Raw genomic sequence first — 15,485 nt, 5'->3', positions numbered from 1 at the left:
GACCTCCTATATACTGTATTTAAACTTAATTGCCTCAGTTCGTGATTATTATCAAAGAGACCTCCACCCAAATCATTACACAGCAAGAAATACCTGAAAAAAACATATTTTCAGCCATTGATGAAAGAGCCATGATCATTTCACTGCAATAATCTAGTGTGAGTTTGACAGAGACCAAATCCTAAATGGAGCCTGCCAAAGGCAAAGAGAGTGAAACACATGACAAGGACAAAAATACAGTGAATAATGAACCAATAATTCTCCATCCACAGTTCATATCAGTTAGATTTTGGAAGGTTGTACGGTGTTGGAGCTCAGCCTGTTGTCAAGAGTGTCTGTGTGCCTCTGTGTGACATTCATTCATTGAATAAATCTATACATCTGGACATAATCTGTAAATGCTGTTTGTGTGTGATGTGCAGTCTTTTCACAGGCAGTTTAGTTCTCCAGTGTTTTCCCCGACCCAAATGTTCTGGAAGTTATCAAAGCTTTCACTTTAAATAAGATGGTGTGTTTCTTAACCTGCTAACTCTTTAAATACACACTCAGCTACAGTATGTTTGCACACAAAAATGGATGACTATATGTATTCATAGTGATTGTTATTTAATGGAGAGACATCATGTTGACTCAGTATGAGCAGGGCTGAGGCACAAACTGGAGGTGTGGCTTATCTGCTGTCACCCCTCTGCCTTTTTCATCTGTCATTGGTACAGTTTTGGTTCCAACACCAAGCTCTGTGTCTATTTACAGAGATGTCCCAGTGAATAGCTGCGTGTTACAGTATTTGCATAGATTATGTAAGCTTTCCAGAAATGCAAATTTATCCCAAATGCTAAATTCATTTTTTTTTTCTGATGCAGTGGAATGATAGTGTTTGTTAACGTCTGGCAGGGTACACTACCAGGGCCATGGATGCAGATTCATACCAGAAATATGTTTAGGGGAATTTTCTGTGGTTTAACCTTTAGCTATTTATCCTTGTAGCATTTATTGAATGTACGTAAAGATAGATGATGTGTCTCCACTTCCTACTGCTCTGCTAAAATGAAGCCAAGAGCTGCCATCTTGCTTGTGTCTGCGCAGTAGAGTCGGGCGGTGGGATGACGGCCAGTGGGCAAGCACCTCCTAAGTTGTCCCACCACATAACGGAGGTTTGAGAGCGGCTTTCACAGCTGTCATCCATGACGTCACACTCCCTTGTTATATCGTCAAATAACTAATTAAAAACAAACTTATTAGAAAAATTAGCACTTGGATAAACAACAGCGTGATAAGAACAACCTAAAATGACAGAAAACATCTTTGTGAAAAATTGATTTGACGTGTACTTTGATTTTTTTTCAGCTTGGCTCATGTCCAATCCGCTAACATAGAGAGGGCGGGATTTATGTGCTATACCGCAGCCAGCCACCAGGAGGCGATTGCGATGTTTTGGCTTCACTTTTGGGGAGCTGTCATGATGTCCATATTTATATACAGAGTGATAGCATTACATAAACCCAGATGTTTTTGATTTCATGCATCTGGAAGGACTCAATTTTTAGTGTATGCTGTAGTATACATTTTTATTTTAAACGATTAAAATATCATGGCAGAAAAGAAAAATTAGCCACAAGAGCAAAACAAGGTTTAGTCAGGACAAGGGGAGTGGTACAAGGCAAACCTCCCAATAAATCAATGATTATAGACTGAAGTCGGTTTAACTTGCCCAATGGATCAATTGTGCACCCAACTTTTTTCTCACTTTATAAAGATTCACCAGTTTTTAATCTGATCCAGACTGAACAGGCGACAGCTGCAAAACCTCTTTAGTCCTCAGATTGCATCACTGAACAAAATGTTTTACCCTAACTTTAAACACAAAACATGCATTATAAAATTAGTTTGGTAGTTTTAGGTCATTTAGCAGACTTTAAAAAAGATGTAACTTTTAAATTCAAAGTCTTTGCTTGTGTTTGCAGCTTTTGTCTCATGCTGCCCTGCAGCAGCGGCTGCAGGGACAATGTGTTCAAACGTTCGGGAGCTCTCAGCACCCTCCGCAGGCTTGCTGTCTGATTGGCTGAGCACTGACCATGATGTCATCACTGCATGTTATAAGGGCTCTGACAAATAGCCTGGGAGACACATTAGAAGAAACACAGCTCAACTGAAGGGCTGAGTGAGTGAGACACACGGAGGATAAGATAAAGAGAAAGTAGAAAGAAGGACATGTGACAGTGAATACTTGCAGAAACTACCTGAATAGTTAAATCTCTACTTTGTATGGGAGGCAGGAAGCAAGACAACTACCTGTGGAGGTTTGTACTTTTATTTTTGATTAGCCTGTTAAACATGTTTTGTAAGCTGTGCTTGCTGAAGCCTAGCAGGATGTAATGATTTTGCTTTGTGGTGTTAGTGCCGTCATTGTTGTTGTTGTTGTAAAACCAATAACAGACACATCAGTACAAATTTGTCAGTGATAATTTTATTTGCACATGCCGTTTGAATGAAAAGTGCTTGTTTTCATTCTTCTGTCCTTATCAGGCTTCTGTTAGATTCAAATTGTGATCTTCACCTCTCTCTCTCTCTGTGCTATGTGTGTGTGTGTGTGTGTGTGTGTGTGTGTGTGTGTGTGTGTGTGCGTGTCATTCACATATGGTCTCCTCAGATGGGAAGCACAACCCCCCCAGTGTACCTCAATGTGAGTGCAAAGATGATCAACTCGTCATCAGAACCAGCTAAGAATGAGGAGGGTTACAGTGAGGCAACAATGATCCTGCTGGGCATGATCATGTCCTTACTCGTCCTGTGCATTGTCTTCGGCAACATCCTGGTCATAACAGCGATTGCCCGCTTCCAGCGTCTCCAAAATGTCACCAACTGCTTCATCACATCCCTGGCCTGTGCCGACCTGGTAATGGGTCTCATCGTGATTCCTTTCGGCGCCTGTTACATCATCTTCAAGACCTGGCACTTTGGTAGTTTCTGGTGCGAGTTCTGGACTGCAACTGATGTGCTCTGCGTGACGGCAAGCATCGAGACCCTGTGTGTTATAGCCATAGACCGTTACTTGGCTATCACTTCTCCCTTCCGCTACCAGTCAATGCTGACCAAGTGCAAAGCTCGCATTGTGGTTGTGCTTGTGTGGGTGATTGCAGCCTTGATATCGTTCCTGCCCATCCACATGAAGTGGTGGATATCAGACGATAAGGAAGCTAAGGCGTGCATTGAGAACACTAACTGCTGCGAGTTCTACACCAACATGGCTTATGCTATCACCTCCTCTATCATCTCCTTCTATATCCCTTTGGTCATAATGGTTTTCGTCTACAGCCGCGTTTTCCAGGAGGCCAAGCGCCAGCTGAAGAAGATTGACCAAAGCGTTGGACGTTTTCATAACAGTGACAACATCAACCTCAAATCTCTAGAGGCCAACAATGGGCGTGGCCACAAGAAGGCCAAGTTTTGCCTGCGGGAACACAAAGCCCTAAAGACTCTGGGAATCATCATGGGGATCTTCACTCTGTGCTGGCTGCCGTTCTTTCTGCTCAACGTGGTGGTTGCCATATGGAAGGTGGAGGATATCGACCTCACCTTCAGGATCCTCAACTGGATAGGTTACGCGAACTCTGCCTTCAACCCGCTGATTTACTGCCGGAGTCCCGAGTTCAGATATGCCTTCAAGGAAATCCTCTGCATGAAGAGGAATCGCCTCAGCAACCCAGGTCCCATGAATGGATACATCTACAGCAGGCACAGTTGGCAGAGTGAGCAACAGGGGAGAAGTAAGGGCAGCTCAGAAGACAGTGACGCCAATGAAGGGTGTATGGGGAAGGGAGCGGAGGTCTGCAGCGTTGTGGACAAAACAGTGGACCCAAATGGGAATTGCAGCAAAGCCCTAACGACTGTTACGACAGTCCTTTAAACTTGGAGCTCTGACACTTCTGTCAACAGGGCAATCCGTTCATGTTTACACTGCTATCATGAACTTTTCCAATTGACTATTGAAGGTAAGGCCAATAAAACTGACTGGTAGTCTCGGGAGACTGCTTTAAAGAAACTGTAATAATCATGTTCAGCTGAGGAAAATCTGTTCTTCTTCCTCCTGCAACACAGTGATTAAATAGATAGATCACTTTTCTTTTTGTTACATTTATTATGTTGATTTTACATCTACCTCACCACATTTTTAATATTTGTTTCTTAACCATTTATCTAAACTATTTCACATTGACTCACTGTCCATGGAGATAATCTAGGGCAGTAACTCAGCAGTTTATTTACTCTACTAAACGATCTCTGGATTATACACAGTCATTGTTAATTATCTGGCTCCAATTTAATTTGCAGCCGTGTTTTTTTTATCTTGGTGTTCTTGGCAAAAGATCACATAATTTACTAGCAAGAAAATGTTTTGGGATTTCAAAGTGAATGTTTTGAGGCTGTAAATTCTGTTCGGGGCATACTAATTCAGCGTGGATAGTGAATAATATATTTCCATCAGAAAATGGATAAGAAGTATTAAACTTATTGCCTCTTTGCAGCTTTGTTTGAAGAAATACATTCCAAACCAACCGAGATTAATTTTTTGGCTTTATATAGTTTCCAGTTTTTTGATGGATTGTCTAATGTGAAAGATGATCAACACCATGTGTGGCAGAACCTGTCTCCCTCTCTCCCTCTTGCTCTCTCTTCAGTGCTCAGCGGTGTTGTGAGGCCTGGCTCCCTGCATGCTCTAATGTTTTACAGCCTGTTGCATGGGAGTTTCTGTTGCCAACTGATAGCACAAGAGATATGAATGCTCACTGTTATCTCACATCTCACTGGTGCAAGCTGAGAAACGCCTGGGGCCATCCTCTGTTTGTCACTTGATAAAGCCTGTAAGTTTGTATATGTATCAGCAAGATTCCATTATCAGCCCTAAAGATATCTATTACGCATCGGTCCAAAGAGGGCGACATTATGGTTAATCCTGGGTATTGACCTTTAAAGCTTGCAGCTGTTGTATAAATTCCAGTGCATTATTGTTGTAAAACCTTTGCTACTGCATAGTCCAAACAAGTTGTATCTTGCATTCAGTCCACTGGTTCATTCTTGAGACATGCACCCACTATTTGGTACATTATATTGCCATTACATAAGTGTAGCATTAGGGTTAGCAAACTATTATTCTTTTCTTTCCTTTTTGCCGGTGGCAACAGAAATGGTTATCCCTATTGTTGCACAAGCCCCATTTGTTTATTATATTTTGTGGTTGCTGTGTTTCAGTATGTACAGTGTTTACTGAAACCAGAGAAGCCGTTTCCTCCGTCATGGCACAAGGGTACAAACCACGCACAATAATAAACAGACCGTCAAAATAGCCAACTGATAACAAAGTTCCAGGCCCGAGATGTGCTGGTGGCTACTCAGGCCTGTAAACAGAGATGAGAAAAACAGTCAGCACTCCTTAGCTGTGCACCTTTCTCAATTCTCCGTGACATGTCCCAGAGCCTCCTCACTGTAAACGGATGTCTGGATCATCATGAAATCCACCAACGTTTAGATCGGCCGCTCAGGAGTCCGCTGAGTAGCGCCTCAGCTGTTCCAGTTGTTTCAGTCAGTTTCAGTCAGTCTCCTTTTCTTGGTGTGCAGTCTCCAGGAAATGCCTCAATCCAGCTGAGCCCAGCCCAATAAACACTAATAAATCCATTATCTCTGCCGTTTAGCTGGAGAATCAAATAACGGCTTCCTAAAAAAAAAAAAAAAAAAAAACTGAGACAGATTAGTAGATTACAAAATAAACAATTCCCAATTTGCAAGTTGTGATCCAAAGGGCCAACGTGAAATGATTCTTTCTTATCACCCATCTTAAGATCACAGGCTCTTGGGACTGTTGTCACTTTTTGATATAGGCAAGCATTAATAAAGGATGAGTATTTAATATGTAGGACTTTAACTAGAGAATTCACCCCAGTCTAAATGGCGTGCATTACTCTCAAGGGAAGTAATAGAGGTGTTGCTGCGGACCCAGTCAGGTTAGCGATCACTAGTATGTTCTGATCGAAGTGACAGCATGCTAAATGTGGCTCCTGGAGGCAGGAGGGGGAGCAGGGATTCTCTGCCAGTCTAAATCGGTGTTAGTGACCTGTGTTTTAGTGCATGTGGCGTTGCCTCTGGAGTAAGGTCAGCTGACGCTGTCAAAACTGTGAACTTTGAATCTCTATGTACTGTATCGCTAGGTTTGGTCAGCACTGTTGTCACAGACCTTAGGAATAGACGTAAATGTGGTGTCATCATACGTCAATGTTTGCCGAGCGAAAAACAAGCTTTCCAGTATGTTCTTTTTTTCCCCTGTTTTTCTTTTTCATGGATTTACATCAAAGAAAATGTGCACGAGGGTTTTTTAACACTTTCACTGTACAGCATGCACAAAGCACAAAACAGATTCTAGACCAAGATTTTGATAAAAGACATGATATTGTATTTATTCACAGACATGAATTGACGCTTAATTAATCAGTCACTGCTGGCTTAAAAAAAAGGAAAACACATTTTCAAGCCTGTATCTAAACCATCTGCTACTTATTTTGGTGCACTTCGCAAGTGATCTTCTGCATGTCAAATCTGTATTTGTGGTGATGTGTTTTGTGGACTTTGGTGCCATTACCTTTTCAAAGTGATCTATTTTAGTCCAAGTGGAGTAGGGTTGTGAAGTATATATCCACACTGCTCCCTCCTGGCAGTGGCCTCTCCTTGCACCTTGACTGTCTCAGAGTTATTAATGGTTACTGTTTCATCAATATGCCTATATAATAATGAATGTAATTCATGTCTTCACCTCCCCATGCTGTAGGACACAACACATTTATGTGCAATGACTCTTGAATGATTAGCTGACACTACAACATTCCAAGCATGGGCGAAGGTTTGGAACCATACACCATGCCTACTGATGCACACAGTGTACATTCAGTTCTCCCACCAAACTTCGACTCTAGATTACCCAGTTTACCATCTGGTATACGGTTATACCAGCTCTGCTAAGATAAAAGATTCTTTTTAAAGTGGATTCTGGGTTACAGACAAGTCTTACGGGAATACAATGTGGCACATATATTTTCAGTGTAAAAGAAATTTAATGTACATGGATTATTTATAGTTACAAACAGCTTGAGCATTTTGATGTACGTCATGGAACGACATATTTGAAACTGATCAAGGCTCAGTTGGGCTAATGCTAATGCAGTCTTGATCCATTACTGTTCCTGTTGACTAAAAGTCACCTTTTTTGTGCCCCACACAAAAATAGCTCCCCAGTTACTTAGATTAGGTTTTTCACTGACTTAAAGCAGCACTGTATAGCACTTTTTCATGAAACATTTGTAGAATTTTAAGCATTGAATCCATTTTTGAGTTCATGAACTATAAACAAATAATGGCTGGAGAGTTATGCTGTTCACTTGTACCATAATATCTTTGTGGTCCTCTCTCATGTGCGTGAGGAAGTTCTCCTTCCTGTTTGTGACTAAAACTGAGGACTCATGAGAAATGATTGCTGCAGAGTCTCAGCACAGACGTTGGTGGACTATTCTAATTAGTTGATGTATGTGAATGTGAATTTTTTTATATATATATATATATCAAAGATAAATATTGCTTCAGCCAAAAGTAAACCTATTAGATGTGAACTTCTTTCGTGGCCAGATTGAAAATGTGGTCACTCAGCTGAATGTTTACTAAATGTTTCGTTTTGCAAGTTACTTTCGCACAAGTTTTTGTCACTGTTTGTTGAAGTAATGAAGCCTGTTACAACATGTGGTGTCCTGTGGTATTTATGAAAAGCAAGTATGCTCAAAGCAAGTATGTGCTGTAACATTTGTATTTAAATAAATTATGTACTTGTTGCATGTAATGTCCTCATTGATGCGTCTTTCGTGATCATTAAATTGCACAACAGTGTGTGGTCTACTTTTCTTGTGCAAGCAATGCCCTCAAAAGACAATTTAAACACATAAATTTAATTTTTAAATCTAAAATACGAACAAACTACCTGAAGGTATGAAGCATCTGAGTGAATTGGGCCTGCACACTGACAGCAGCTCAGGCTATTTCAGTATGGGAAAACCAGTCATCAACATGTGATCCAAATAGAATGATGGACAGGAAAAGCGATCAGGATATTATGAAAATCTTTCCATTCTCCTTTTGAAACTGCACGCCTGCCCAATGCTCCGAGCAATTGTAGATTATACAGTGTGCCTAATTCTATTCCAAAAATCCAAGGGAGGAGGACAGTGGAGATATATAGAGCCATAAACATGTCTTGAAATTTGGCACTTAATCAGAGTGGATTTGGTTTCTTTCATGCGCAAAAAATGTGCATCTGCTAAAAGAAGATTGAAAACTTTAAGAGCAGTTATCATGGTTAGGGATATATAGTTTTACAGAAAAAAACATGACCACAACAACATACCTAACAGTCTTTGTATATCACTCCATACTGCACATCAGGCTTTCATGACGAGCTGACAAGTATTTTGGAATAAGATAATACGCTTTCAGTTGGCCACAGGGTTGTTTTCTCTTTTCCTCATTTGACAAAGTGGGTCATTTAACAAGATATATTACATAGATATATGACAAGTTATACTGTACATTGTTAGACTGGGTGAAACATCTGTAACACCTGTAAAATCTCTTTATCTTTAATGCTTTCACTCAAGATTAGAAGAGTGGAAAGATTAGTGTGGATTGATCATTGATATATTTTTGGACTATTATGAGCAGTGTTGGGCAAGTTACTTGAAAATTGTAATAAATTACTTATTACACATTACTCATTGTAAAAGTAATCACACAACTGTATTTATTACTCAGCAGCAAAAGAACCACATTACTACTTTACTTACGTTACTCAGTCGTCAGCGCTGTCAAAGTTGCCTTTTAACAGCTTAAAATCCTCCACACCAACACACTGCATCTTTTGTATTTAACACATACTGAAATAGAACTGACTACATACAGCAATCCACACAGAAACCACACTGACATCAACCCTCCATTAATCCCGATAAGACAGCCAGCACACCGACCCCCAAGTGTAAAAGTAACAGAGCGTTACTGGGATTAGTAACTGTAATATAATTACTGTATTTCAAATTGTAATCCCTTATACTACTCGCTACTGAAAAAGTAATTACATTACTGTAACATGTTACAAAGTAATGCTTTACTGCCCAACACTGATTATGAGACTATTGCATGAAACCATCAATCAGTCTCTCCAATCACAAAAAGCCATCTTGTGGCCGGTGAACTACAGCTATTTCAGGCTTTCAGATGTGCACTCAGCCTGATCCACAGAGATGTGTGCAGACATAAGTCTGTGAGATCTGCCGTGTGCTCAGTGGAGCTCAATGACCAAATCTGAATACTAGACAATACTAGAATCGACAAAGAAACTTCGAGAAACCATATCCAACTTATGCTTTAAACAGTCTGCTCTGCCTTCAAAATATAAGCCCATGCATGGTAATATCTATAATCAGGTTTTAGCGACTCCAAGATAAAAAGGCAATTTTCCCATATCTAGACCTACCATGTCATCTGAGTCACAGTTTGAAAAAAAAACAACGATCTGAAAAGAAGGGATCTGACTATTTTCTCAGATATGTTCATCATGGCAGTGACATACTGCATACAGGGTGTGAGCATGTGAAAACTTTGTCTTGGATAGATCGATAAGTCCCTTGACACTAGAGGAACCAAGGCACCACAGTGTCTGTAGTCCCTTCGCTCCCAAGAGCCACTAGCATGTGCACGTTGGTGTGTGTGTGTGTGTGTGTTTGTGAGAGAGAGAGAGAGAGAGAGAGTGAGTGTATGTGCATGCATTGGAGCATCTCACAACATAGCCTGTCCCCTTCTGAAAAACTAGCTCCACCCGACCTGAGGTTATAAAAGCACATATGACCTCAGGATGGGCTTCATTTTGTTTTCAAGGCCAAAGAAAATGCAATAAAACACATCTCTCCAAAAACATTTTACTTCACCAACATGCTATATTCCACTAACATGTTTTCTACTCTCACTCTCTCTAAAATTTTCTCATTCATCAATGTGTCAAACTAATTTTTGTTTCCTATCTGCAGTCAGCCATATGTGTGTTCAGAACATATAAGAATATTGCTTGTGACAGCTGATTTATGTGCTTAAGTCTATAAGACTCGAACCTTGAAGATGGAGACTCTGGATTGTGCTGTGCCAGCTCTTTTCCCTGAGTCCCTTCTTAAAATAATGGAGCCTTTGGCAGTGAAATAGATCATGGTTAAAGAAACAAATCCATGTTAATGTGACGTGCAGAGCAAATCAATTGGCAAAATACCAAGATATCAATGGGATAGATGTGATGTTAGTGATGGGAATTCATTACAGGATGTAAGGGTGAAGGGTTAATCGTATATTGAATGATGGCATAAAAACGCTCTGGGACACATGAGCATAAATGGAATGGCACAGCAGCCCACACACTATCCTTCTTCTACTTCTTAAGGCCCTGTCACACCAGAAAGTGATGCAGCAAAATTCATCCAAGTGTCTTCGGGTTGGAGGAATCCCATTCATTTTTTCCAAAGACAATGTTACGTGCATTTCTACAGCTTAGATCAGCATGAAACTCTCCGAGTACCATCACCAGTCCAAATGAAAATCATGTTAGAAAATATCTCCTTCTTTGATAAAAAGTCAAAAAAGCCTATAAAATGAAAACTGGTGTCCTTAACATGAACCTACAGGGTAAATTGAACTTGATTTGGAAAAAATCACACGGATTTGCTTCACCCCCTTGATCAAATTTACTTATTACAGTGATTTATTCTTCATTCTCCTATTTGCATGCTTACTGCCATATTCCGTATATCTTCTTCTTCTCTTTTACTTATCATGTAACTGTTGCTTTATTCTTTGTGAGTTAATGGCTTCAAAGTTCAAGTATTTCAAGAGAACAAAGGTAGATGACACAAAAACTGTCCAGTGTAGTTCAGTGCAGTGCAGGGCTACAAACTGCATACATCTGTTCATGGTTTTCTATGATGAAAAATGCATTCTGGATTTGGTTTAGAGAAGGTCAAGAAAGTGTTGTTAACTGAGTATGCGGGTGGTCGCACATGATGAGTTCACTGCTTGCTGTCAGCAATGAGTGATGGATTTTAGAACAGTGTTGCATGACTTAATTTCAAGTGTCAGCTTCCTATTTCAAGTTCTATTAATCTTTTTCTTCTTGTTGCTGCTAATAATTGATGACTTTTGGTTTAAATGTGAATGAATTGGCACACTGACACAGGCAAAAGAGGATGCAGTGTAGCATTTTCAAAATGTGCTCAAGCTCTGTCTTTTTCATTCTCTCCTAATGGCTCAATTATCTGAACAAAATAACATAATTTGCTTCCAAGCAATCAATTTCGCTCTATTTGACTCAGAGCTGGCTCTGGGGCATTGTATTCTTAACAGTAAGCAATTGTATTTGTTGATGGCTTTGTAAAGTATCACTTATTCGACCCCTTATGTAATGCTGCTGTAGTTTGGTTTGAATACAAAAGAGGATGAGATAACTAAATGTTGTAAATTATGCTGTGTACTATGGTGCAGGAATGGACTTTTAAAGAAGTAAAATTTGGTTTTGATTAACTGCAGTTAAGTCTTTTTCTTAATGCCTCTGAGAGGAGCTGTGTGTTACAGAGATTGTATTTAATAACCAGCAGCCTCACTGTTTTACATTCATCAGCAGGCCTGTTGAAATGGATAGCTTACATTAACCATGCAGCTCTTTATAATCGCAACTCACCAGCCTGCTCCGCAGCAAAGAGTGATGTACGGGAGCAGTTTGACAAAAATCAGGCGCAGGCGGGTGGGCTACAATAGAACATATCTTTTTAAGTTACTGTAAATTTCACCGCTTTTAAATAATCCAAAAGAAATAAACACAAACATAGGAAGGAATGTTGTCACATTTTTGCAGTGCTCTTACAAGAGGGAAAATTCATCGTTCTGACCTGTCACAGCCAGGCGTGTCAGGCCATGTCACAACCAGTCTACTTGCAATTGCTTTTTATCCCCTCGACACCAGAATGATCTCCCCCAGCATTCCCTGACATGCTCACATTGCTTACTAAATGAGAGACAAAGATGCTTGTGAGTTAAGTCAACGGATGCCTAATATGGTGCTAAAAATATGCATATAGTATTGTGTGGAGGTTAGAGTACAGAGGAAACCACCCGAGTGTGTCTAGGTGTCTGTGTGTTTGTGTGTGTGTGTGTGTGTGTGTGTGTGTGGTCTTACAGGCTCATGGTTAATGTCCGGTGGCAAAGAAGTATCCAACAGTAAACCCCGACTTAACAGAGGAGCACACCATGTGAAATGGAAGCTATGTGCTGTATTTAAAACACCACTCAGGCCAATAGTAAATACTTGTGTGTGTGTGTGTGTGTGTGTACGTGGTGGGGGGGGAGGGGGGGGTGCATTTCATCAGACTTATGTCAGTATCTGCTGCTGTTTTATCAGACAAATGCACACAAAGGACCTCATTTGTTATCAATGGTTGCCATGACAAAAGAGCAACACAGTAAAAAGTGACAATATCCCAAGATGTATTTAGCTTTGTTTTGATAGAAAAAACAGCTAGAGTTCAGTGTAGTGACCTAATCCGTGTAGGGAAAATCTGTTTCAATGTGCATGCATTAATAAAAAAATTGCACATGAAAGGCAAAGGTTAAAGAGTATGAACACGGCAAAATTTATGTTGTCCTTGAAGTGCAAAGAAAACTATGTTCCAGCCAGTTCAAGTGCAAAGAACTTGAAAGACCTGTTATATGTTGCCAAGACAGTTTTACTGTACCTTCCCAGACATTTACAACTTCACATTTAGGTCACAACCAGTGAGAAGAGACAGCTACTGTCACCATGAACCTGTTCTAATGAAAACCTTTATAGACAACAAATGAAACCAGAGTTAATCCTGCTGGCCAAACTTTCATCACGAGCTGCTATAGTTATTCGTTTTGACCTTAATGAGGTTACAGGAGGGCACTGACAACATGGATAATGTTTCAGTTTGCCGCAAGATCATCTTAACTGGAGCAGTCAACCTTAGACAGTAACTTTTCCTCAATATTATAGAGAGCATGCATTCTTCGTTGGAACAAACTGAGAAATGATGCTAAGTGTGTGTGTGTGTGTGTGTGTGTGTCGAGGTGATAAACTCATTTATCTGTTAGGACAGTGAAGGATAATGTAGCCAGAGTTATTATCCCCTGGGAAGAGAGGTGAGGTGGACAAGGACAGGGCAAGGTAGAAAAGTGAAGATGAGTGTGTGTGTGTGTGTGTGTGTGTGTGTGTGTGTCCTATGTACAGCAAAGCATGCATGTTTCTTAAAACTTGCTGCTGAAATTGGACCGTGACGAATCAGCTATGTTCCCATGTTTCCACTAAGACTCAATGTTTTTTGTTAAGAACACTAAATGGGCTCTTGCAGTTAACATTAACTAGAACACCAGTGTGTTACCATGTGACTCTATAATTCCATTAAGGCACTGCAGAGATGCGGTGAAAGATTTTGAAGCACTATAGGTCATCATTTTTGGTATCTGACAAGGAGATTGACATCAAAATCATCTTAAAATCATCTGTCTTTGGAAGATGTCAGCATGATAGTGTTCAGTTTAAATTAAATATCCAATATGTACAGAGTACAAAAGTAAACCTAAAGTTTCTCTTTTCTGGTGTGACAAGAGTTTTTTCCAACTGTGTAATTATCCTCAAAGTCTTAGGAAGTAAGTGCATCAAAGTACGTTCTATGCCCCTCCTATTTTATTTTAACAGACTTTGCACTCCGCTATTTTACTGATCACTTAACACCCTGGGGAAGTTTTGACCATGTGCGGTGGTGTGACTGTGACTCTAAAGGAAGCAGGGCCTACGTTTCCTAAAAGGGCAACTTCTTGGTCGTCCTGAAGGCTCAGTTGGCTTGAGTGCTGTCTGACACATCTTTTCTGGTACGTTTTGCAAACACATTAAAGTCATGAAAATAAAAGTCCCCCTCCAACTCAAAAATGTAGGAGACATTTTGTGTCCGGCCGTTAAACTTTTGAACTCGGTAACTGAATATATCAGACAAAAATTATTTTTCACTGCAGGGTATTTTTATCTATCTTAAGACTTGTATGGGGGGGTCTTTAAAAGGTTACTTCCCCTGAAAGTGATAAATTGGTACAAGACTCATGATGTATGTCTGAGAACCATGATTTGAATATATTTTTCTTACCTTCTATTGTCGTTGTATGCATTGTTTTATGCATTTCTGTGTATGTATGCTGCACTGTTTTCATGGACCTCCGAAATCCACTATTAGTCTGTTTGTTAGCTAACATCCATTATTTATGTTATCTATTAAAATGTTGTATGTTATATTATTTTATATTTTATATATATTTATCTCTTTTTCCTTGCTATCTTTTATATAATTTGGTTGTTTTGCAGCCATTAGTCCTCATACCTTACAGGTGAATATGCAAAACTTAGACACAGATGAATATATAGGCTTATAATAGTTTCTCAGCTTTAGTATTTACTTTCTTACGGAAGAGGATTAGGGCCACATATGAAAAATTTATTTGAATTCTGAGTTTAAAGTCAAAATTCTGAGAATAAAGTCAGAATTAATCTCAGAATTCTGACTTTAATCCCAGAATCTAAATATATTTAGGTTTTGGCCCTAACCCTCTTCCATACTTTCCGATGCAACTGGACATTTCATACAATTTTGGATGTTAACTTTAGAGGACAGTTGAGGGTTGTATTGACTAGCATACATACACAGTACAGTTTAAACAGTTCTGTGCTCTTATTATACTGTAAGTCCACCTCAGTTTATCAGCTTCGTGGGTTTCCAGGTAATGTGGTATTTTGAAACTGTTATTTCTCAATCTTAAAATGCCATCTAGCAGAAAAGGTCAATGACAATCCCCTTGTTTAAGAAGGAAGTCATAAGAAATTGTGTTACGTAAAAGAGACTATTCATGAAGTCACATGGTGTAATGAGCCAGAAGACAACATCTTGATTAAACTACCTTGTGTTCAGACGACCAGTTATAAACCAGTATCTAGTTTATTTTGTTGTTTTTTAACCTTCACTGTGTCCTATACTAAAGAAATTAGGTAGTTCTACATTTTATGCACTTAGGGTTTCACATATTGTTTAGTGATGGAATTTTTGGGCCACGTTAGAAAATTCAACCTTTTGTTTTTCTGCTGTTGATATTAATGAGCTTCTGTGGTTCCGCATGAGTATTCAAGAGAGTGCTGAGTGTAAACCTGTAAACTGTAAAGATCATTTGAAATAAGCCTGGGAGTACTTAAAAAGGAAGAACAATTCAGTGCTTGTTTTGGCACAATTGGACTTGTTTTGAACTTGTGCTAAACTCGTGCCTGTGGGGGAAGGAAGAAGCCCGGCAACACTGTTCAGCATGCA

The 15,485-nt window shown here is 39.7% G+C and overlaps 1 protein-coding gene across 1 annotated transcript; it reads left to right on the top strand.

The window, feature by feature from the left end:
• Window positions 1-2,145: 2,145 nt before the first annotated feature.
• adrb2a (adrenoceptor beta 2, surface a) lies at window positions 2,146-7,876 on the top strand. The gene is made up of 2 exons (XM_042418997.1): window positions 2,146-2,300; window positions 2,651-7,876. The coding sequence occupies exon 2, from the start codon at window positions 2,651-2,653 to the stop codon at window positions 3,905-3,907; it is 1,257 nt and encodes a 418-aa protein (XP_042274931.1). The 5' UTR covers window positions 2,146-2,300; the 3' UTR covers window positions 3,908-7,876.
• The last annotated feature ends 7,609 nt before the right edge of the window (window positions 7,877-15,485 follow it).

Source organism: Thunnus maccoyii, chromosome 8, assembly GCF_910596095.1.
Source record: "Thunnus maccoyii chromosome 8, fThuMac1.1, whole genome shotgun sequence".
Taxonomy (NCBI): Eukaryota; Metazoa; Chordata; class Actinopteri; order Scombriformes; family Scombridae; genus Thunnus; species Thunnus maccoyii.
Note: the sequence above shows the minus strand (reverse complement) of the source record. Positions and strands in the feature narration are given on the sequence as shown.

Excerpts from the sequence above, each read along its gene's own strand:
- adrb2a (XM_042418997.1), top strand. The coding sequence starts at position 2,651 with ATGGGAAGCACAACCCCCCCAGTGTACCTCAATGTGAGTGCAAAGATG.